The 27,247-nt window shown below is 31.3% G+C and overlaps 1 protein-coding gene across 1 annotated transcript in view; it reads left to right on the top strand.

Moving 5' to 3' along the window:
- Nucleotides 1–543: 543 nt before the first annotated feature.
- Nucleotides 544–27,247, top strand: part of LOC139513625 (calcitonin gene-related peptide type 1 receptor-like) — a 40,229-nt gene continuing 13,525 nt past the window's right edge. Inside the window, exons 1-4 of the mRNA XM_071302285.1 lie at nt 544–1,087; nt 22,600–22,697; nt 23,137–23,228; nt 25,817–25,964. Coding sequence (XP_071158386.1) covers nt 661–1,087; nt 22,600–22,697; nt 23,137–23,228; nt 25,817–25,964 — 765 coding nt within the window. The 5' untranslated portion in view covers nt 544–660. The remainder of the gene's footprint in view (nt 1,088–22,599; nt 22,698–23,136; nt 23,229–25,816; nt 25,965–27,247) is intronic.

The following is a 27,247-nucleotide window of genomic DNA, read 5'->3' on the forward strand; positions in this document are numbered from 1 at the left end:
AGCAGAACTCATGGTGAGCTATATAGTTTTAGAAGAGATAGACTGTGTTGACGTTGACTATCTCTTTTACGATTTGCTTTAAATGGATATCGATTGTATATGAATCACATTAGTTCAAGCAAATATGTTATTAACCTATGCCCTCGACTAAACAAAAAAATACATCTACATAAACAAACGTGTTAATAAACTATAACACTGTCCTTTACAAATGAGCTTATCACTTTACTGCTTAGCTATTTCTGAGAAACCTCGGTAGCTATGATACGTGAATAAAAAGTATTCAATAAAATCCAGATAAAAAAATTAGCTTCGGATCATTCTTCATCTCATTTAACTCTTTTCTCTTTGAAAATCGACATCATTAGAAATTATATGGGGTTATCGATGTTAGTGATATACCAGCGTAATTAATCGGGATTGTCTTTCGCCTATGTAATTGGTCTTCATTATATTATACTTTCGTTTGAAATATTAATCTCGTAGAAAACACAGATATACTTTATGAAATAATTTAATGAGGACAATGATGTAATGATTTGAAATGGTATTTAATTCGATGTGTTTTATAGACATGCCACATTATTATCATCTTGGCGACACAAGAAGTCATTCCGATTAAGTTTTTTTTTACATATTGATGTATGAAGGTGGAAGATCATGACAACTTCACTTTGTAGGGATACTTTTGGTTATCTAAATTCGAGTCTTTTTCAGCTGTGGACTTGTTCAATGTGTTATTCTTATCTTTTTCACAAATCTGCTCATCTACGACCAAACTTTGATAAACGAAACCCAAAACTTTTACATAATTTAACTACAGACATTCAAGAAGTTTTGCCAGATATCCATGATGATCGAAGCGTGTCAGAAATTTGTAGTTTTCTTGATAAAACAAACTGTGAACGATGGAAAGACTGTTGTTCTGCTGCAGTGTCATGTTGTGAACGACAACTAAACGCTTTTCCAACTACTGATTTAAAATGTCCAATGACATGGGACGGATTTGGTTGTGTTGATAGCACTGATCCAGGTACCAATTCCATCATCGAATGTCCGGATTTTATAGAATACGGTTTCTCGTCAGGTAAGATAGTTTTTCTTCATTTCAAAAGTATTTTTTAGATGTAAAGCTGTATTAATGTTTATGCGTATGTTCTTTGTATGTGATACTACCTATACATCTAATAAGATTTAAAACTGTTGTGAAATGTAAAATCTGACACACTTTTATTAAAGGTGTTTGATGGATAGCTTGGAGGGTTGTAACATTTGTTACTCATTGCTGTCATGCAATATAACCCTTCTCTTCAACAAAACATCCCTGTGAAGTGTTATGATGTAATATGAATCAGCATTATAACTGTTTATGAAAGCCTTATCTGCGGTTGAGTTACATCACAATCCCACAAAAGATGTCATTGCAAGACTGATTTAACATTTAAATTTGTTTAGCAGTTTCCATGAATTGCATGTAACTTCTTTGATTGATCTCTATATAATATAGGATAAGAAATCTGGTTAAGCATGCCAATATTTATAAGCCACTTTAATATAATGCATTTCACTAAGTTTTTGCGGTCGAACATTTCAGAAGTCAAATTAGAACCAGTTAGAGTTGTGACAATCGTTTAACATACATTGTGAAATGTTAAGAATGCATACATCTGCATACCATCAATTTGATACCAAAATACCATTACTATCAAACAATATCCTTAACGATCAGGAGGACAAGATCTTCAAAAAAGTCAGCTTGACCGACATTGTCATGATGTATTGAGTGGTTTTGCATATTATGACTGTAAACTACGATTCCACTGAAAACATGGCCATAACATATTCAAATAATTTTCAGGAGGGTATTATTTATCGATGCAATGCATTGAAAGCACTCAGAACTTGTGGTCTTTATCACATACTAATATCCCTTAAATTTTATGTTATGTAGAAATTGCATGTGGCTGTTAGATGAGAAGTACTACAACACTATCAAGCCAGAGCAAACGTTGCTTTTATTGCGTTCACAAAACGATAAACCATTGTTACCATCCTCTTTTTCAGACATAAAGAAATGAAATTTTCAGACATAAACTAACAAATCTGTTGATGTTATAAAATCTTATAAAGAATATTTAACAAAAATGCTTACGGAAAAACAATTAAGCTAGGTAAATAGTTGTGATCAAATTCATTCGTTCATAGTGTGTTAAATTACGTTTTTTGATTGAGTTAAGCCTTCCAATTCATATTTTATCGTGTGTTTTTCTATTTTGTGAAGTTATACTATTGTCTCAGAAAAAGGGAGAAGGTTTGGTACCATTAAAACGTTAAATCCCGCTGCAATTGTTTTCACCTGCTTAAGTTAGGATGTACAGTAGTTGTCGTTTGTTTATGTAATTTTTACGTGTTTATAGATTCTCGTTTTTTATATAGATTAGACCGTTGGTGTTCCCGTTTGAATGGTTTTACACTAGTAATTTTGGGGGCCCTTTATAGCTTGTTGTTCGGTGTGAGCCAAGGCTCCGTGTTGAAGGCCGTACAATGACCTATAATGGTTTACTTTTATATATTTTTATTTGGATGGAGAGTTGTCTCATTGGCACTCACACCACATCTTCCTATGTCTATGATATAGAATGACAGACGTAGGTCTTGACCAAACGCTTTATTTTTTTTTTATTGACACAGAAATCATTCCTTTAAAGGACATGGTATACGAAACTATCAATCAACGGTAAATGTGTTTCATTCATACAGAAATTTGATTTAAGTAGGAATTCGTTCGCCTATTCTTATACAAAACTATACATCTGATTGATAAAAGGCATTTTTTTATTACCTGACATGAATATTAGAGCATAGATGACACATGACTGTTTTGTCATAAGTATAGACGAATACGTATTGTTCCTCTTTATTTCTGTTGTTGTTAATACTTTACTGCAGGAGGATATACAAAATTTGTTTTAATTTATTATTCGGTTCTTCCAATTCGGCGAAAGGTCTTTAATTGTTCTCTAACCATTGAACTGAATAATCCAATGGATACCTTTGGATAGATTTATTTCGATACCAGCATATGCAGTATAAAATTGAAGACCGAAATAATACACAAATGCTCAGATCATATTTTTTCGTACGTCATTTGAATTTGTATTATGCATGCTTTACAGTGGCCGTACAGTGACCTATAACTGTCCATTTCTAAGTCAGTTGGTCTCTTGTGAAGAGTTGTCTCATTGGTAATCATACCCCATCTTCGTTTTTATATAGAGGATAGCATGATAGAATTATTTTGATTTTAATAGGAAAAAAATCTTTTATTAATACATAAATGTTTTCTAAAACTACTTGGCACCAAACTTAACCACAATCAGTATTGGGTTAACTTGTTAAAAATAAATTGTCTGATAATCCCGCCTGCCGAGCAATATTATCACAGAGACTAAAATAGAACATATGGGTAAAACCGAATATTGTCCTTGATCGTTAAACCCTTTTTATTTGGTAGACAACTCTGACTGGGTAAAACAAGATCTGCGTACCATCTGTTTTATACCAAAACTTTCAAACAATCTTCTTAATGTTCAACAGGACAAGATCTACAAAAAAAGTCAGAATGACCAAAAATTTCATAATATTATCGAGTGCTTTTACGTTTCACAAATGATGACTGAAAATTTCGCTTCAACTGAAAACACATCAATAACGCATATTCAACACCATTTAAGGAGTGTGTTATTTATCGATGAAATACATTGAAAGCACTCAGAGTTTGGGGTCTTTATTACATGTTAATTCCCTTAAAATCTAATGTTATGCCGAAATTGCATGTGATGGTTACATGAGAAGTACTTCAAAGTTATAATGGCAAAACGATATACCATTTTTACCGTTCCTGTTTTTTCAGACATATTTTCTGGAGAAAAAATATGAAATTTTCAGACATAAACTAACAATTCTGTTGATGTTATCAAATCATATAAAGAATATTTTACAAAATGCTTTCGAATAAAAACTGGTTAATTAAGCCTGGTAATTATGATTAAGGATGGTAGACGTAGGTCTTGCCCATACTGTTTTCTTTTTTTACGACTCCAAAGTCCTTTAGAAGACAAAGTAGACGAAATTGTCAATCAACGATGAATGTATTTCATTCATAAAGTAAATTGATTTCAATGGGATTTCGCTCGCCTATTCTTTAAACAAATATTCATTTGATTCATAAAATGCAAGACAGTCTTTAGTACTTGACATGAATATTATAGCATAGAGGACAAAGGACTGTTATGTAATCAGAAAAAATGAATAAATATTGCTCTTATTTGTTGTTATAGTTGTTATTAATATTATTACTGTTGGATATGGTGAATTTGTCTTAATTTATTTTGGTGCTCCCAATTCGGAGAAATCGCTAACGTTTTTTTTCTTATCATATTGAATTTATTTAACCGAAAGATACATATGGATAGATTTATTTCGATATCAACATATACAGTATAAGATTGATTACATAAACAGTACATACAAATGAAAATCGAAAAACAATTACTCCATATTATAATGTAGATATTATCAGCAGTACTTTGAGTTTGATATCATTAGCTGACAACTATTCCTTTAATTGTATTATATAAGAATTGTTTTACTTGTTAATGTGTCTATGCCGCTTATCATAACGAATCATGGTATATTGTTGAAACTTTGTGAAGAGACAGACTATGTAGCATAAGGTATGGACACTTATCTATTGATAAATAAGGTTCGTTGCCGTCAAGCCATAGTTCTGTCAAATGGATGCTTGTCCCAATATTTATGTAGAATTAAATGATTAAAAAAACGATGAATTGAAAGTTCTTAATGTGGAGTTAAGGAGTGTGTTATTTATCGATGAAATACATTGAAAGCACTCAGAGTTTGGGGGTCTTTATTACATGTTAATTGTGATTTTGATAATAAAAAAAAATAAAAATAAATAAGAAATAGCAATTAATATAATATGCTTACCAAAGATGGTAGTTTTTGTAGAAAACACTGTCAACTTATTTTAAATAAATTTATTTGGGACAGAAAGCCATCGAATTTTGTTTTTAACGATTTCCAAAGTTGATTCCGTACTTTTGTCTGTTTTCAATTTATTATCAAAAGTTACAGGTTTGGGTTAATCAGTATACATATGACAGTGCTCATCAATCAGTTGTAATGTCAATAACATTAAAGCAAAGTTTCTTTTCTGGATAGCTGATTCAGCATTTTGTAAGCTTGCGTTTGGAAAAAAATATAACTTGAGTTAACTTTTCTAATTATGTAAATTGAAAGCATGAGGTCTCTCATCTTATGTGATCTCGTGGGTAATAGACACAATGTATTCATCACAGAACAATAATTAAATATCTAACCACTATGTTTATGGCAACGTTTGACACATGATATTATTCATCGTACATGTATTGGATAATTCAAGTATTTTAATTTGAATCAGAGAGGTCCTTAGATTTGATTAATACGTGATTGGAACGATCCTCGTTTGCATTCGTTATACAATACACAATATTCTTATAAAATTAGAATAAAAAATAAAATAAGACAAGACCTGAAAATTTGTCTCAGAGCATTGACACGAATTTTGTTTATGCCATAAATTCACAAGAAACAATTTCAAACACATCTAAAAATTAATTAAGTACCAAATAATGCAGGGTCATTCATATCATTATTGCCAGAACTGATGAAAAGACAGAATGATAAAGATCTTTTAAAATGCACAATACATTTACAAGGACGTGCTATCACAACACTTTATCAAGATTTGAAAATTAAACCACACAAAATAAATGATTTCATCACGGCGTTTTTTTTCTAAACAGCCAATGATAGTATGGGATTATTAGTTAAGATGACAATTCAACATTTACGATTTCTTGCCTAAATACGGTCTCCAAAACAAGAGAAGACAAGAAAAGCTTCGCCTGATGGATCTTAAGCTTTTAATTATTTGAGATATAGTTTTCGTGTATATAAACTTAATTCATTTGTTTTGTCATCTCTTCTCGGTACTGTCTTGACCTCAGGTAAACAAGAGAACCACTTCACCCAGTGAATACACGGATTAGATAATTGTAATAGAATACATGCGTTATGAAAGAAACCAAGGCATGTCTATTCTTAACTATCATTTGATGTTATCACATGTCTTTTTGTATGTCTTTACAATGGCAATAAATATTTCCAATGCGTTATTTGGTGCAACATCTACGCCACATACTGTTAGGAAGTTATGCAATTCAAGTTGACTGCTTATTTTCATGCATGAGAGACAAATGTATAAATAAAAATCTCATGTCTGTGAATGAATTGTATTTCGTATGTTTAAGTCTGATACATAGAAACTTTCAAGTGCAGCTTTATCAAAAATCAATAAACAAAAAGCAAAGTTTATTATTTTTTTTATTGATGGATGATCCCTGTTAACAAATGGAGAAGAAAACACGAAAGGACAATCAAAATAAATTACTCTGTATACAAAGAAAAGACACATAACACAATGGCCATCTTGATAAGATAAAAGACACATTGCATAATGGCTAAGTAAAGAAGATAAAAGACACACTGCATAATGGCCATGTTAATAAAATAAAAGACAAATTGCATAATGGCCATGTAAAGAAGATAAAAGACACACTGCATAATGGCCATGTAAAGAAAATGAAAGACACATTGCATAATGGCCATGTAAAGAAGATGAAAGACACACTGCATAATGACTATGCAAGTAAGATAAAAGACACATTGCATAATGGCCATGTAAAGAAGATGAAAGACACACTGCATAATGACTATGCACGTACGATAAAAGACACACTGCATAATGACTATGCAAGTAAGATAAAAGACACACTGCATAATGGCCATGTTAATAAAATAAAAGACAAATTGCATAATGGCGATGCGATTAAGATAAAAGACACATCGTATAATGGCCATGTAAAGAAGATAAAAGACACACTGCATAATGGCCATGTAAAGAAGATGAAAGACACACTGCATAATGGCCATGTAAAGAAGATGAAAGACACACTGCATAATGACTATGCAAGTAAAATAAAAGACACATTGCATAATGGCCATGTAAAGAAGATGAAAGACACACTGCATAATGACTATGCAAGTAAGATAAAAGACACACTGCATAATGACCATGCAAGTAAGATGAAACACACACTGCAAAATGACCATGCAAGTAAGATAAAAGACACACTGCATAATGACCATGCAAGTAAGATGAAACACACACTGCATAATGACTATGCAAGTAAGATAAGAGACACACTGCATAATGACTATGTAAGTAAGATAAAAGACACACTGCATAATGACTATGCAAGTAAGATAAAAGACACACTCCATAATGACTATGCAAGTAAGATAAAAGACACACTGCATAATGACCATGCAAGTAAAATAAAAAGACACACCGCATAATGACTATGCAAGTAAGATAAAAGACACACTGCATAATGACGATGCAAGTAAGATAAAAGACACACTGCATAATGACTATGCAGGTAAGATAAAAGACAGACTGCATAATGACTATGCAAGTAAGATAAAAGACGCACTGCATAATGACTATGCAAGTAAGATAAAAGACACACTGCATAATGACCATGCAAGTAAAATAAAAAGACACACCGCATAATGACTATGCAAGTAAGATAAAAGACACACTGCATAATGACTATGCAAGTAAGATAAAAGACACACTGCATAATGACTATGCAAGTAAGATAAAAGACACACTCCATAATGACCATGCAAGTAAAATAAAAAGACACACCGCATAATGACTATGCAAGTAAGATAAAAGACACACTGCATAATGACGATGCAAGTAAGATAAAAGACACACTGCATAATGACTATGCAGGTAAGATAAAAGACAGACTGCATAATGACTATGCAAGTAAGATAAAAGACGCACTGCATAATGACTATGCAAGTAAGAGAAAAGACACACTGCATAATGACCATGCTAGTAAGATAAAAGACACAGTGCATAATGACCATGCAAGTAAGATAAAAGACACACTGCATAATGACCATGCAAGTAGGATAAAAGACACTGCATAATGACTATGCAAGTAAGATGAAACACACACTGCATAATGACTATGCAAGTAAGATGAAACACACACTGCATAATGACTATGTAAGTAAGATAAAAGACAAACTGCATAATGACTATGCAAGTAAGATAAAAGACACACTGCATAATGACTATGCAAGTAAGATAAAAGACACACTGCATAATGCCTATTCAAGTAAGATAAAAAAACGCACTGCATAATGACTATGCAAGTAAGATAAAAGACGCACTGCATAATGACCATGCAAGTAAGATAAAAGACACACTGCATAATGACCACGCAAGTAAGATAAAAGACACACTGCATAATGACTATGCAAGTAAGATAAAAGACACACTGCATAATGACCATGCAAGTAAAATAAAAAGACACACCGCATAATGACTATGCAAGTAAGATAAAAGACACACTGCATAATGACTATGCCAAGAAGATGAAAGATAACAGTTTACAAAATACTAAACTGAAAACATTATATTGACAGAAATCAAATTAATATTTCGACAAATAAAATATATTTCAAAAAAAAAAAAAAAAAACAACATTGTGAACTCTTAGTAAGCAGTTAGTAAGTTAGTCGATTACGTTTTGGAAACTTCGTTAACAGGCTAGTGTAGGGAAGCAAGTTCCTTGAAAGTAATAATATCAGTCACATGTGATCTATTTTTCTCAAGTAGTACAGACGCTGTTATTGTCGGTGCTAGTCAAGTGTCATTCCGCAAATAACTATACCGGTAATTAGTTCCTACTTTATTTCAATCTATAAGCAGTTTCCCACGAAATCAATCATTCACGCCGATTTTTCTAAATGATATGCACACAATTTTCTCATGCTCAATAATTTTCAAGCCTTGAACTTATTCCGTCAAATTTTGAGCCTAATCCTGAAGCATAATGTAAATTACCATCATTCCCAGCGTACATTACTAATCAACAATTAAACAAGAGAAAACAAACCAACATACAACTCTTAAACTGTATCTATTTTCTCCTTTCTTCACATAGATTTTCAAACAATGTCATGAAATGAACCGGTGTTCTAACTTCTATTCGAACATCTCTGGTTCATTTCCTTACATCTATTAGTTGTCTTTTCAATTCGTTATTAATGTATGGAATATCTGATTGACAGATGACCTAGGATATAATGCAATTGACATAGGCATTCTCTCATCTCCTGTTCCTCGATCACGACATTGTTTTATGTGATTTAACCCTAAATCGAGTCTTTCCATGAGCAAAAAACTGGATGCCACATGTGTAGCGCGATGTTCATACCACTCCACTGCACATGATATCCCTCTAGGTATTGGGTTGGTTTCGTGTCGCTCAAGTTTATGCTTTTATTTTTAACCTGGTACCTTTTGTTAGCTATTATTCGTGTGTTTCTCTGTCCTATATGTTTGCCTTGTATTTGTATTGTAGTCCTATCATGTAATGTTGACATTTTAATGTTATATTTAACATTTCCATAAAAGCGGAAAGTTTGGCATGCAACAAAACCAGGATCAACCCACCATTTGTTTCTTGAAATGTCCTGTACCTAGTCAGGAAAATTGCCATTGTTATACTATTATAGTTCGTTTCTGTGTGTGTTACATTTTAATGTTGTGTTTCTGTTGTGTCGATGTTCTCTTAAATTAAAAATACAGAACTCCTAGGAAAATCCAAAACGGAAAGTCCATAATCCAATTGCAAAATCCAAAGCTCAAACACATCACACAAATGTCACATACAACTGTCACATTTATTATTAGAATTTTAATTTGGTTTAAATGTGGCCATACAAGGAAAAAAAAAACCAACACAATATTGAATACTGTGCAGAAAAAGCAATTCAATCGCATGTGCGATTTGAACATTCCGCTAAAAAATGCGAGCGTCTTTTTTTAATAAGCTACTACAGAACGTATATCTCCTCAGTTCAAATGGCAGTTTTATGGAAAAGGGGAAATAATGAAATGTTTTTCCGTTGCATCTAGAATATCGTTTGTGAAAGACAATAAAATAATAAGTCTCATGAAATAGATATTCGAATGAATTTAATAATACTAGTAGTCTTAAGATAGTAGTACCTTTAAAAATGTGCTAGGCATCAATTATTATACAATGTGTTTATAATACCAATTAGTAGGAATCCAATCTGTAATGGTCTGTGCATCATTAAAACTGTATTGTTACCATAAATATTCCTTCCCCATTGTGATTATCTTGTTAGTGGTTATCAAAGATCCGTATGAGTTCTTTTTACTTAGATATTTACTAGCACTTAATATATACAAAAGTATATTTAGTTTGAAATAATTGAGACTTTTTTCGTCGTTTGTTTATTTCTGTTTCACATCAGAAACTGTACACTTACATTTACGGAAGAGAAGACAATGTCTCGTCTCCTATTGTAAGTTTTCCTTTTTTGAGCGAGGATATACCTAAAATCTATTCTTACGGTGTATATTTACAACTCATTCCCTGATTTCGTGTCTGTAGTCGTCTCTTTTATTCTAATGAACGTAGTATTAAATACATAATATATGTGAATAGTAAATTTTAAAGTCAAAATTTCTTTGAAAATGACTAAATGATTACTTTAAAATTTGATTGATACAATTATTTTTTATAACGTTTTGCTCTTAGATACATTTAAAGTTAATTTATTGGTCTTTTGAATATACTTATTCTTAAATAATTGCATTTTAAAATTTGCAGTAATATTTTAGGGATGACGCTGATCAGTACTAACATCGATTGAATTTAATGGTTTAACTCAAACTAAAAACAGTGAGTATCACCATGTTCTTTTTACTTTTAGAAATTTTAACAGAAGCTAACTGTATACAATATAACAATATTATGTTGAAGCTAAAAGGATGATACTGTTTTCTGGCTTAAATCAATCTTGGTCTATGCTGAAGAATTAGTGTCGAATTTACTACTAATGTTCTTCTCAGACCGTACTCGGTTAAAAACTAATGGCGTTGATGCAAATATGATTTGTTTTGATTTTTCACATAAAGAATCCCAAGTCGGCGTTAATGTCAGATACAATTCCATAACATAGAGTAAAAACCATTAGTATAATATATTTTTCCAATCAATAAATGATAATGATATATCATGTCACTTCTTCATTTCTTTCATATAAATGACCCTCTTAGATTTTGTTTACTCATATCTTGTAAATCATGACATATATTTCTTTGTGACCTACTATCGACAATGTCCGAACAAACATATAGCGAGGAATATAAGGTTTTCCAGATATATTGCGTGGGTCAGCTTTTGGAAAGCATTTGACATAAAAATGATTAATTATTCAATCTCAACTATTTTTTTTTCTATCTAATTGTTCATATTTTTCTTCTAATCAATAGTAATGGATAACAAAAATCTGCCTGATATTTTTATATTTTTTTCATACTTTTTCCAATACAAGTTTTAAAAGTTTACCAGTCATGCAGTTCTAAAATAGAGTTGATAGATACAAAAGGGACATTCAAACTCATTAGATAACAATTAAATGACAATTCCATTGCAAAAAAACGACCAAAGGCAAATCAAGGATAACGATAAGGAGTTTGTAATTACTTAAGATAAATTTCACACAAATGGTGAGATTCCGCGCGCTCAGTCATTTTACACAGGTGCAATTTTATTTACTTGCAGGTTTAGGTTTCATGTTTTTTTCCGCCGCAGTGAACGTCTTTTAGGAAAGACTGTTTGATAAAGCTAAATTTGGGCTTTCAAATATCATTTTCTTGTATTATGACGCTTAGACACTATAAATATGTCATGATTCATATTCACGAATATATATAAGTTATCATCAATCACGAAAGAAGATTGATACCTATTCATGATACACCATTTGTCAGTTAAAGACCTATTTTATTTTTGCTTCTAAATAGACATTATTAATGTTAATTCAGGAGAGTATGACAGGAATTGTCATTGTTTTTATAAAACCAAACTGCAATGCGTAAAATGAAGATATAGAATGCATGTCCAGTATTCATAAAAATGCAATCTGTTAATTTTGGCTGGTCGATTTGTTGTCTCTAATAAAATTAACGGTATCAATTTTCTTGCACCAGATGCGCATTTCGACAATACATGTCTCTTCTAAAATACTTAGACTAGTAAGACTGTGATTGTGAATTATGTCAAAAATTCAAAAGATCATCATAATTGTTTTGGATATTGGAATAATTTTACTATCTGATTTACAAACTTTGCTATCATCTAACTAAAGAAAAGAATTTAGTTCTCCATTGACGCCGTTCAAAGTGCAAATAAGTCTCCCTATAAACGAAGTGGTATCTGCTGAATCTAACTTCTCCGAGTACTATTAACAATTCAATGTAATAGATGTCAACTCACATTGCAATATCTGTACTCTTTCTAAATCTGATAAAAGCTGACGTAATTGTATATAAATAAGATATGATTATTTTTGCCTTTTATCATGGAAAAGTTCATAGAAACCACGCTAGGATTTATAGCGTAATAAAAATACATTTATAACACCAGACAGTACATTTTTAACTAATAGTTTGACCTCTTTCCTGTTGTAACAATATTCATCATTTGAATGAATAATGATGTATTTAGGAACGTTTATTTTAACGCTTTTAGGACGAGAAATGATAGACAATAGATCATACAAGTGTATGATGGCAGAAATTAACACTTTTCCAAGTTAGCGTTGGGACTATCAGATATATTTTTCTTTTTCCAAATTTAATGATTACTATTTTTGCTGTATAAAGGTAGCCGCGGACAAATGTCTTAAATTACTTGTTTCTTGGATACAGATTTGATTTCTGTTTAGTTACAGAACCTGTTATTGAAATAAATATAGAGGTTTTGACATTTTAATTAATAAATCTAGGAAACAGATAATTGTGAACCTGGGAAAACAGAAATGTGTCTGCTTATTTATTTATCTACACAAGGATACAAAATTATGCAGATTTCGATTACTTTAAGCTTCTTCCTCTTCTTCTATATTTATATCCTTCCAATTATGGAACACCTCCTCAACGGATATTATCCAGACAGGAGTTAATTAAAACTTATTTTCCCCAAATAACTTTAAAAATTTAGATTCACTGTACACGGATAAAATCTAAAATATTTAAGGACTGATAAAATAATTTACGCAATTAAAAGGTAAATATCTAGGCCCTATCAATATTTATTTATAAGATTTACTGTACACAACTAAAATCTAAAAATATAGTATGCTTTATACAATGGAAAGCTGGACACCCATTTCATATCTTTCCTTATTTCACTGAATGTATTGTCTATACATATATTTGACTACATGTATACAGTTATTATTTTCCTTGTAATTTCCATACACGCTGAGAATGGAGTCTATAACACATGTCCGTAGCCAATCTTTGAATTTTGTCAAGTTTAGTCCTATTTCTAAGCAATGGCAGTAGAAAAGAGCTGTCAACAATAAGTTTTATCAGATCCAAATGTCCTTTAAATTGCTTCGACGAATATCCTGTGCTAATAACTGAAATCACAGAAGACTTGAGTTTGCTAAATGTTTCTTAATGCTTTATGTGCTGTTTCAGATTAATTTTTTTCGTGTAAAACCTGAGAAAAATATTACAAATTATAATGTGTGAATGTTTTCAACTACATTCATTTATATAATGTTGGAAATCATCGTTAAATTGAGTCGACATCTCCCTCATGCAAAACACTGATTCCGTATCCACGTTAAGATTCACTTCTGATCCTTATATGTTTTATCTTAATCGGTCCTTTTTATATTCCTGAACTAGGTAATTCAGACATCACATATACAGCTTCATCTACGTAATTACTAGACATATAACCCAATTGGCAGTCATATCAATACAACAGTCTTTGCCAAACGAGAGAATATTTACCTTTTAAAAGTGTTGGTCACACACTTGCTTTTTTTTTTGCTCATCCACGAAACAAAGAGTGAAATTTATCCTTAATAATACAAATAGATCTTTGGTCCTTTATTATACGGCTATATACCGCCGGAACATGGATATCGATGCTATTGTTTTTCTTCAAATTCGTGATTATATTGTATTGTTGAAATGAAATCGAAGAAGATCGCCGATTAATTTCAAAACTTATGTTCTGCAAAACAGAATTGGTGTCTCACGTTTATAACTCTCATCTTATGAGTTATATCTATTACAAGGTCGGTACCGCAGAAGATGGACTACAAATTCTAAAAGTACTACCCATCCAGCAGTGCCTCAGTGGTTCTGAAATAAACAAACGATACATCCTGATCATAAAAAAATAAATTCTGAACTTTGTAAGTCTGATAAGAATTACAGTTAAAGCTTCACGAAAACTTGCTCTGTTTCTGTATTCTTTCTTGTAAAGCAACAAAACGTTTTAATATTCAGCTTTTAACCTCGATTGTACCTTGCGATGTGTTTAGACGGCAACGTAATCTTATATAAATTTTTATGACTTTTGTAATCTTTTTAAAATCAAGGTTGATCATATTGGTATGAACAACATAACATTATTATTGTTGAGATGCATCCCAGTTGTACGATAAAGAATTTTAAAAATGTAGTTTAGTTACTTTGAATCATTTGAAGAATACTAAGCTTCAAATGATATAGTTGCAACCTTTAGTGTATTTCTATTTTTAATAACTTTTATTTTGTTAGCAATATTTATTGTATTATTTGTCTATACTATCAAAGATATCTGACGAAACTTGGAAAATAAGAAGGTAATTGTTGTCTGAACAATACCAATAACAAATAAATATTTTGACAGTTATTTATATTGCTGTGTTGAAGGGATTAATTCCTAGATTTCTCAAAGATTATATATTACAACTTAATTGTTATTTTCCCCCTACAAACAAAAAAGACGCGTGGATAAAAAGTCATATAGAAATTGCCTTGGTTCAACTCAAAATAAATGTGTTTCTATTGATTTGATTAAATCAAAAAGTGCTTAACGACGGAATTAAAAAAAAACTTTGATAAAATGCTGTTTTAATTGTTAAAATGCTCGTTGTTTATATTTTAAAATTAGTCAAATTGCTGACAAAATAAAATGTCAATGCCTCAGTTATGATTAAAAATTACAGTTGAGTATGGAAAACTTCATTATTTATATTCGCATTTGACCCGTCAATGTAACCCGTAGAGAGTAAACAAGTTAACACTTTACTGAGTAGCATGTCTCCATGTTTGACTGCCTTGTCAGATAACTTATATAGCCTGTCTTTACGTCAGACTGACCAGTCTAACCTTAAGAAGCTAAAACATCAAGTGTTTTATATAAACTGTTTGATAGGCTAGTGTCAATCAGATCGACACATCTATTTGGTTGATGTAAATCAAATTAATATAGGAAATGTCAATGCAGAATAACACCAGAGAAATAGATTATTTGGTCATGTTTGAAATTAATCTTAATGGCATCAATTCAGTAAAATAAAACATAAATAAAAAAAGGTTCGAGACTGTACATGTTTTTGTTAATCATTGTTCTGTTCAAATAGGTTTCTACAGTAGCTCCGAATCAAGAGAAACAAAACCCCAATACAATATTAAGTTAAAATGCTGAGATATATAACGACAATGAACGTTTCAGTAGTTTCATGACAATTTATTTATTAGAAGTACCTCCAAATCTTATCTCAAATATATTTTCTAAGGTTCCTGTCAACACAAAGAAAGGCGCTTCGAACGCATGTGACTCAAAAATAGTTATTTTCATTTTTAATGTAATCTGAGAGATGACTAAAATGTCTAACATTTTCTGTAAAAAAGTTTCAAAGAGGTTCAGTATTGGCACTAATATTCATAGAAGTTATAATATTTGATTTTATACTGCAACTAGTTGTGTTTATTTTCTAAACATAGTAACACAGCTATATTTTGTGCAATTTATGTCAATTTCATCATGGAACACTTCACCACAATGATAAATCCACAAACAGGGGTTCATTAAGGGATAAATGTAAGGTTTAGATTAGTGTTACAATTTAAATAGCTAGCAATGTATTAATTTAAGTTGCAGTATAAAAACAATATTAGGTCAATGTCATAAAAATATAAACATTTTTGTATTCGGCACAAAACTGTGGAAGGGCTCGGTACAACCTCGACCTTCCCCAGTTTCTCAGCCTCATACAAAAAAGCTTATATTTTTCTGATATTGACCTTATATTATATATCACAATAAAACCAAGTCAGTAAGTTTATAGTTAACACATTTTGGAACGTTGATGACATTAAATATCATTGACATAGTTACTTCCTGAAAATCTCATGCTATTCAATCGTGAAAATCACTCAAAAACACTATGGCTTGTTTTAACCACCAATGATGATAGTCTAAGATACATTTGGCAAACATGAGTAGCACTTTTGGTTATATTTCAATGCTCTTTAACATCGTTAAAAAAGGCAACAGTAGTATACCGATGAATCTTGTCATAACTTTAAAAGTAGACACGCAAGATAAAATAAAAAAAACTGAGGGAATTGCTTAAAAAACAAACCTGTGCGAGAATGGACGCACATGCAGGGTCGTCTTCTGCTATGCATGCACTTAATCGTCATGCAAATAAGTCAGATTGTCACAAACACGAAATGGAATATGACATAGTCGGTAAATTACAGATCAGGTAATTCTTAAGTATTTGAAGAGATGATATCACTACCACATGTCGCTTGTGAGTTGAGACCCAGACACCTCGTATCGGTCAACGAATTCGTGGTGGTGACCAAAAACCTCACAGTGTCGTTATAACCCTGTCGGAGCAGTGTTTGTGTCACAAGTACACAATTATTAAGGAAACTTTGTCATTTTAAAACATGTCCACGTGTTACAAATTTACAAGAATATGTAAATGTCATAAAATGGAACACAATGGGAAAGCTGTAGCCGTCACGTTTATATTATGTCTTAGTTTGTAGTCGGTTATCCGAGTCAAAAACAAAACAGAGATCCAGAGATGAAGTAGCATAAACATTTTCAAGTTCACTTGGATAACTGAAATGCAATGACTCGCTTAAAAAGGGGGTAAATTGATTTTGGCTTTGTGAATGTTTAATTTTGACCGATTATTGACTGGATAAATAACATTGGTCACATAAACAAACATCTTTAATTTTGTCAGACTTTGTATTTTACCTAGATATTATATTTTTGAATCAATAAATCAAGACATGGATGTGGCAATTGCTTTTAGAAGGAAATGTACTTTTTAAATGTATCTTAACTTTTTACTCGAAGCAAGGAAGACGTTTTTACTTTGATTTACAAATGTGGTTTTTTTTCTAGAGAATATAACATTGATGCGCGTACTAAATTATAATCCTGATACCTTTGATAACTATTTACACATTTTTTGGCTGCATGATCGAAATTATTGTCACATTAACCAATTGCGTCTGTTTTGGGTTACACTATTAGTTTCGTCAATATAACAGATAAAACAACTGTCGTTTTTGGAGGATTTGCTAGCTATATGGTATTAAGTTTAACCCACTTTTTTCTTTGGAAAATGTCTGTACCATATTCAGAAATATAACAATTATTTTTCCGATTTTATGATCTTCCCACTTTTTAAAATTACCAGGGAGTTCGTATGTTTTTATTGCTTTTTTATTGTAAGAAATATATGATTGTACCCGATGATGTTATACTAGATATGAAAAACTCCTTTTAAATTGCAGATCTTTAGTACCATACAGCTGAACATTATATAGCTCAAGACAGTATTGAGAGAGTTGGCATTGTTAAATCAAGAAAACAACACGCAATACATAAGTCAAAATAGTCAGAACGTTTGCTGTTATACTCCAGATCTATCTAATCACACTGCATGTGTATCAGTTGTGATTTGTAATTTCCTTGTTTTGATTATTCACTCTTCAGTGATGTATAGCAACAAAAGTCAATTTAAATTGATGAACGAGCGAATTATAAAATCATTCAACAGTAACTCTGACAAAATGTAGCCAGAATACCTTCAAGTCAATACTGGATTTACACTCAATATGTAGTAAATCAGTAGTTTGTCAGTGAACTTCATAGATTAAATGTCAAACACTACAATGTTTTCCCGTATATTCTTAAAACCCCGTGTACTTTTATTGTATAGTTGCATTAACTATTGAACTTTGCGTAGTTATGATTTCTCGTTTAATCTTATTTTCAATTTTCAAAGTTTTTTTAAGAGTTTGATTTGCTGAGTTTTGTTTACTATCGCCTTGTGTTGGTATATAATGTCGAGTAAACCAATGATGCTACGATGTCTGTCAGTTTTTAAAGTTTACATACTAGTAAACTATTATCTTAATCAAACTGAGACATTGACTGGCTATACAGCCCTTGCACAGTCGGCCCTGGTTTGCGCCTCTTTTGGCATTAAATAATTTAATTTTTCCCATATGGTATAAAAGATTAGGTCCGTTATTTACACTGATATATGGATGGAAAAATCAATTTATTGCGGTATAAATTGCTACAATGTTTTGTTAATTTCCCTTAAAATTCTTAACAGGTAGCTGCCCAAAGATTTATTGATTGATGTAAAGCAATTATTTGACTTCTATATCAAGCTTTGTTTTTAACTGGTATACAATTGTACATCTTTGTCAAACATAACTTTGAGAATCAACCGTATCCCAGAGAAGTATGAACATTTTGTATCTAGATTTTAAAGAGTTGATATCGACTGCATTATTCTGTTTCAACATAAGTAACTAATATTACAATTTATCTTACCTCCTATACAGTTCCAGGAATATGATTGGTTAAAAGCGTCCGCGTGCAAACCGTGTATATTTGATATTATGTTAGTATGGAGGAGGGGCTTATCTCATACACGGTTAGTAGTGGAGTTACGTCCCTTTATATTCCTTATTAGGTAAGAAGGGGGCGGGGCTTTTTTCGGTTAGTAATGGTGTTATGTCCCTTTATAAAAAACAAAACGGTACTGAGAAAAAATCTTAAAAGTTCCAACAGACGAAGAAATTGATGATTAAGATTGAAATAAATTCATAAAACACATTTAAACCTTACAAGTCGTTATTGTTGGCATCTGTTTTTGTAGGATCAATGGAAGTATTTTCTTAGTGCTAACAGTATTGAAGACTAGCTCATTTTGAGAATCACTAGTCTTAATTTCACGCGTTAAGATAGTCGGTAAGATAAATTCGTTACATAGTGTGCTAGTGACGTAATACGGTATATATGGGGTCAGTAAATTCCATATGGGGATTCGAGCTTCGCTCTCACCCCATATGGAATTTACTGACCCCATATATACCGTATTAGGTCACTAGCACACTATGTAACTAATAATATTTCATTATTTTTATTTCAGAAGATTCCTAACAAAAACGACATTCGTAGCAGATGTTGCACATTTTAGGACCGAATAGACAAAATTAAAATAATAACACACATATGACATATTAATGGCTTTTATATATCTTAATGGATATGATTTATAATACCATAAATATTCACTAAAACGTGCACAATCGTGATCAAAACCTTTTAACAGAAGGCCAAAATAACTATTTAACCGCCATAGTAACGCCCAAAGAGGATATTATTGTTCATTCTTCTGTTTACTTGCCACTTATATATATTTTGTCAGCAGAATGAGACAGGCAGGACAAATTGGTCAGATGAAATAGTCGTCAGTCAGTTGATTAGTTTTCCATGATTACCCAAACGAAAGTTTCTATCAAAAGAAAATGACCACAAAATAATTCTTCCTTGAATTATATATACGGATACAGCTTTCACTACTTGAGTAATGTCAATACTCTTTATCTTTATATAGGGTTATAACACGGTATATTCAAGAGTGTAGATGGGAAATAACTACAACAGAAGATTAACAATATTCAAGTCATAAATCCAGTTCTCTAACCCTAAACCGATTTATCCTTTACTTTACTTGTTGATTATTTCTATTTACTCAGCTTATTGTTCCTTGGATGTCAGTCTGGTCAAAATGTAATTACGATGTCATGTATTCTTGCTTCATTTTCGTATTGTGACGCATAATGACAACCATGTCTGATGACGTTATACAAAACGAGACCATTTGTATGCAGATCATTTGAAAATGTTTGCATAAAATCCAAAAAAACTGTTTATACTACCATATACCGTACCACACACGATGTAAAATATATGTGTAACAAACAAAAATGTTGTCACACATTTCTTTAGACCAATAATGATTTAAAATGGCCAACTTAAATTGTATTTCATTTATAGTATAAAAATAATCAGTGAAAGGATATTCCCTCATGCACATTTCATGCACAGTTCACTGTCTATCCAAAGGGATTGTGGAATACAGATAAACGCGAATAATAATCACTGTTTTTTCTAAACCTCAGTCTGCATCATGTGCAAGTGTCTGAGGCCAATAGAATTAACGAATTAAATTGACTAAAACTTAACTCAAAACTAGCTTTCTCGTTAGAACAAACCTCACGAAAGAAGACGTTTTCGCTGATCATGAGGTGAACTTTGTATTAAATTTGATGATTTATATTTTCATCATTGTGTATTTCCGTGCATATGCGACAACATTATATGAAAAACATAATCAGAATTATACAGGGATTACTTTCCAGAGACAACAAGTGTCATGAAAGGAAAATTTATATCATACTCGATAATTACATTAATCGCTTGATTGAATCTTCTCACAGCAATTATCTTTTAGCGGAACAGAATAATTGAGTTTTAAACTAGCTATTTCTTTCATTTAGTTTAAAAACAATATTTTGTCCATTAAAATTACGTTGCATCAGTATTTGTTGTGACTCTTGAATCTTAGTTTTAGGACATTAGCCCTTATAAGATTTCTTAATCGCCTGCTGGCGTAGATCATTTAGTACAGTCAGGAGTCTACTCGTCAAAATTATCTCCCCATTACGCCAGTTCATTTTCACAATCGTAGAAATGGAAGCCATTGTAGGGATGACGCGCTACCAATATTTCTCTTGGAAACCGATAAATTTATCCACATTGCACCATTACGATCCTTATATGTCAGTTGTATTTTAAAAGACAAATGTATCAACTAGCTAATGAGCATCAGTTAATAATCTTGTCTGCATTGATTCAACTTAAAACTATTGTCTGATCGGTTGTCAGGTGGAATTTTCGAACATTCATAAACATTTAAAAAAATTCTAATTAAATTTTTCGTGGAAGGGCAGACTAGATTTTTTTAGTGTATGAAGACTATAAACCCTAGTAATCACACACAAAAAAAATTAGAATTTTTCGAAGATATGCATTTTCATCATCCAACTTGAAAGACTGTCGTCAAGTACTTTCAGTAAAAAAATAGCTATTCGAACACACCTTCTCTGTTTTTGTGACTCATTAGATAGGTATTTCACTTGACCCATATATTTCATCTTTTAGTACTGTGATGTTTGTGTGTTATAAAGACAACCTGTAGCTTTAATATATAAAAATGATAGAATCTGAAGCGAGACGATGTTTGAAATATTCTTATTTTGTACGATATCAAGACAAAATACTCAAATCTAACACGCCCTAACATAAAAAGGTGCACTCGATTTTCTCTTTTCGATACAATTGTTACCCATTTTTTGGAATTTTTTCTTCAGTCACATAATGGGAGGGCAGACACGAAAATTACTGAACTAATAGATTGATATGTTTTCCGTCCGTGGTATTTTTTTCATAAAAATCGGAGGTTATGCATTTTCTTCATCCAACTTGAAAGATACCCATGTCGTCGACTTGATATCTATTTGTTCTGCTTACTATGTACTAGATAAATTGAAAACTGATGCAAATGGTGTTTTTAAAATAAAACACCTCGTAATTGAGAAGAAAATTGCAATTTTGTTTGTTTTTATTAACTTTTAAAATTTTTGTCACTATAGTAAACAATACAGTAAACATTTATCGCCTTCTCTAACAAAGAGCGTCGATTCTTTTGTTCTATTTCAACCTGGTTTCCGACTGAGTAGCATAAACATATAAAAACATTCGTTAAAATGGATTATGATTTCTAGTTTACTGTTTTTTCCTCAGCAAGTTGACGTCTTTTGTAAGCATTAAAACAAGATTCAACTGGTAAGAAATCTTAATCCATTAAATGAATGGGAATGTTTCATTAATCCTATTTTACTTTTTATATGGGATGGGTTTGTTTTTGCATGTCTTTTCATTATTTTAGATGATTTCCAAAGAGTTCACAAAAGCAAAGTAATTGTGAGCCAATGATGTAAAAGAACCGACAATTTAAAAAAAATGAGTGTTATAACTAGTGCAAGTACTGAAACACTAACCAATGATCTGACGATACCATCGGGGCTAAATAGCATCATTTAAAGCTAACTAAGTACATTCATATTAAAATTTATTTTTCAATATTAAATCATTTCAGGATATGCACGTAAATCTTGTACAGAAAATGGAACCTGGTGGGTAGATTCCAAGTCTAACAGAGAATGGACCGACTACACACCATGTTTAAATCTCAAGGTACAATTCTGACATAAATGGAAAAATTGATAAGAAAACAAAACTATTATAGTTTACAATCAGAGTACATCCTACGTCAATCGTTAAGGAAAAGGACAGCAATAAACGCAATTTTAAATTGATTGTATTATATATTTCTGGGGTTTCAATATTTATTATCCTACATGGTTATATTAGTTTGTTAATGTTGTTTTAAGTCTTGAATTTTCAAATATGTCGATGAGACATTACATGTCGAAATGCCTAACTGGTTCTAGCGTCACCGATGAGTCTTCTGTAGACTAAACGCTTTCTGGCGTACATAATGTTAATCCTGGTATCTATGATGACGATACATTACATCAGAACAAACTGACTTTAAAAAGTGTACTTTAAGTGTAATTTAACTTATATGTCGTGTTTTATGCTATTAATTTGAATTTCAATATTTTTCATACAGATATACAAAAGTTTAGTATATGTCGGGATAGCCTGTTCAAGTGCCAGTTTAGTGCTACTTGTTCCTGCTTGTGTTGTGTTTTTGTCTTTAAGGTTTGTTAATTTTATAGTCCAAATAATCTCAGTTCAAATAATATTACATGAATATGTCGTTAACGTATGATGCGTTGGTATCGGTATCTACGAAAACTAGAAAATTGTTAGTAATGAAACATTACAACTCAGTGCTAGCCCATATAATAATCTTGCATAATGTGATCTTAGAAGGAGAGACAAAGAATACAAAAAACAATCTTTTATAGAATATAAAAGTATGTTGAAGTTCATATTCATTTTTTATATAACCCGTGCCAGACGGATATAAGTTTTTTTTTTTGGAAATGCATTCGATATTCTTTATTGTTTTTGTGTCTTTTCAGACTTTTATCGTTGATGGCAGTTATTCAATGATTTATTTTGAATTTTATTCATTAATTCATGACTGTCACTGTAATACTTGACCTTAATGGTCATTATGATGTATCGTTGGGTTTCTATTTTCACGTTTGCACGCAATTTATCATGTTTCAGGCGTCTAAAAATATTTTTATAGTTAAAAAAAAAGAAAAAAGACAACAGCTGACAATTAGTTGCGATATCTATGGATGTAAATATTAACATAATGAATTCCGTGCTGACATCTTCAGTTCCTGGTATTCTGATTCGATATTGACGTTATATTGGTATAATAAAATGAACAACAGTTCGGTGTGTCTGAAGCGGTTCACAAGATTTACCTTCATCTTAAACGTACAAACATATTCATTTGAAATCCAAAGTTGTACACATTTTTGAATACTTGATCAGCTATTTGACAAAAGGAGAACTGAACAGAATGGTAAATCATAAAATTAACTGCCAATTTATAAGTTTGTTCCGAAGGAATTAACTAGTAAGTTACTTCCAAATACTTTCCCTCTGTAACGGTCACCCATTCATATGTAAACCTAATAGAATATACTGTATGTCTGCATTAACTATGACAAATGAATGACAAGTGTTATTAACATTAGCCACTTATTGTTTTGTATTGTGAAATGTTAAATTGTTGTTCACAGCTAAATTAATTTTCGCATGGAAAAGCATGTCTCATATATCGAAGCCAAGGCCACACGAGAATTTAGAAATATGTTTTTAAATATTATTTTTCAAACCCAAATTGGCAGATGTTTTTTCGAACCTTCAAAATCAATTCTCATTTATTAAGCAACACGGAAAACGTCACCAATACCAATTAGGTGAAAAGAAGAATCGTATGAATTTTTCATAATCATGAAGAACTAGAAGTGTAACATTTTTTTAAATCAATCCATAATTCAGGATACATTGGTATATGTCACATTCTCTCATTTAACAGAAACCGCCAATTAATCTTTTCACGATAATATGGAAACATCCCCGGGAAATTCTATGTGTTTCAAATAGCTTTATGTTGTAGGAAATACTGAATGAACATCACAATCCCTTTTGCGGTAAAATGATGCATTTGATCATTCATGAAACATTAAGAGTAATTTTGGATATCCATGATCCGTAAATACTTACTGATAAAAGTATTTAGAATATTATGTAAGAAATAGGCAGTATGGCGACCTTGAATGTTTAAATATTACTTGGTTGCTCTGCCATAGTCATATACCTAACTTTTCTTCCATTCATGACAACATTTCTCATCTTCTCATAATAATTTAAAAACGTCTATGTTGGTGCCCTGTATTGCTAAATGTTATCATGAACGATTTCTTCGGAACAATGATAGGGTGGTTTCAAACTGATGATAGTAAATGATCTTTGAGAAAGATTAGAAATTGTTTTTCTTGTTATTCCTCAATTACAAGTCGATATGACATTTATTTCCGTAAATGTAATTTTGTTTTTAAATACAGTTTTTGAGTACAAAAAGATCTATAACTAATTTCAATGATCGAAATCCTGGTTTAAGTACATCTAAACAACATGCACATATCTTAATCTGATAAATCATCGTCAAACGAAATTAAAAAGAAATGAATCAAAAAGACATCGATAAAATTTATGCTAATAGGCCAAAATGAGAAATTTTATTAATAACTTAGTTTGGTATTTGAGATCAATTTCAATATGCAAAAAAAAAGGCTAATACACAACACAATTCCTGAACATACCAGCAATTATAAACGTTAATTACGGTTATATCGTATACGAGCTGCTAAACATTTCTCATAGAAACTATACGTTGATACCTATACCGTGATAAGTTCATACTTGAACCGTGAAAAGAAGTAATGGTTATGTGTCTCTGTAAGACGATTCGGATCGTTCAGCAAAACACTTTTTTGTAATCAAACCGCAATAACTAATGGTAAATGAAATAGGTTACCATGGTTGATTTAGGGGTTGAAGTAAGGCTTTGAACTAGTTATATCTTATTAAATTATGGAATAAAAATCCGTGATTATTGTCACTTTTATCTTCTTTTTTTTATGTCAAAATAGATGTACTCATACTGGCTAATGAAGACAATTGAAAATTGTGTGCTTTGCTTTAAAGATTAGATCATGGTTCAATATCCAATTTTGAACAGAATATTATTTAACTTGTATAGAAAATTCGAAGGTTTAAACTTTGCCACAAAGATTTCATCAGATTTTATGACTTCACAGGCAACTTAGATCCCAACATAGGATAAGACTACATACATGTCTGTTCCTTTCCTTCATAATGACCTGCATTGTGACCATTCTCTGGGATTTATTGATATACAACGACCGGCTCGATAATCCAGCTTCAACAAGGATGCATCAAAACACTGTAAGCACTGATTGTTTTCTTTACAAATATATATGAATCTTGGTTACTTTTGCAAATGTATTATTAATATTAATAACCTACTAACATTTGGTTTTATATATTGACATAACTTTTTTTTTATAACAGAAGCTTTCTTCTTATCTGTATTCAATGTCAACAATGGTATAATGTCATATAGATTTCCGATTTGACAATTTGAACTCGTATGCATATCTATATTCATAACACAACTGAATATGTTATTGTTATGATAATGCAAGGAAGTGATATAGATGTATTGAAAAAAGAAGTTTCCTCTACAAATACTTTATATAATTGATCACCAATTCCGATTCATTTTACTTACAAGGTCAAGTAAGTCTGGTAATGTAAATCTTGTGAAATGAATCGCTTGTTGTGAAACCTTTGACAAATCAATGTACACGATGCATAAGATATATCATATTACTGCGTAGTAACATTCAGAACTAGAAGTGGCACAGTAAAACAAAACAAGCTGACACGAATCGAAAATATTATAGACATCAAATTGCATGGAATAATTTCGGTAGAATAATGTTAACACAGTTGTAGTAAAATGTCTTTTGTGTACAATATCCCTTCCATCATTTATTGCATATATTAATTCTTTCGTTTATTCTCTTTAAATAAGCGAATCGTCATTATATTTTATAGATTTAATAATGATTGAATGACACTAACACATATATTTCCTTACTGGTTTTGGTCCATGTGATCAACTTAATTTACTAGAGGAGGAGTATATATTGTGTCGTAGTACTCTTATATTTGATGCGTTTCCCTCAGTTTTAGTTTATAACCCGGATTTGTTTTTTTTTCTCAATCGATTATTTATTTCGAACATCAGTATACTGCTGTTGCCTTTATTTAGCTGTATGTCTCGCTGGTTATCTTATTAGTAAAGGTCGTAGTTTAGAGGTAAGAAGCAGCGCCGACAGCTGTCATCCTTGCATTTATTTACATTGTAGAATTTAAAATAATCCCGTTGGTCCTTACAAAAATACAAGAATGTTATTTTAGTAGCTCCGCCCCGTATATAATCTTATGTTGTTAGAATATTGCACATGCATGTCGATGTATCAGAGGTTCCAGAAGTTTAATAAAAGTATCATTTTTACTATTGATTATTCCCGCTACCAATGCTGAGAAAGCTGACTTGACAGCCATATTTGTCTATTTATTTAGTTACAAGTTTATTGAGTTTAGTCGTATTGGCTTGCTTTGAAACTTGACAACACAAAGCATTGAAACCAGTATTAAGT

The sequence above is a fragment of the Mytilus edulis genome, chromosome 2 (assembly GCF_963676685.1).
Source record: "Mytilus edulis chromosome 2, xbMytEdul2.2, whole genome shotgun sequence".
Lineage (NCBI taxonomy): Eukaryota > Metazoa > Mollusca > Bivalvia > Mytilida > Mytilidae > Mytilus > Mytilus edulis.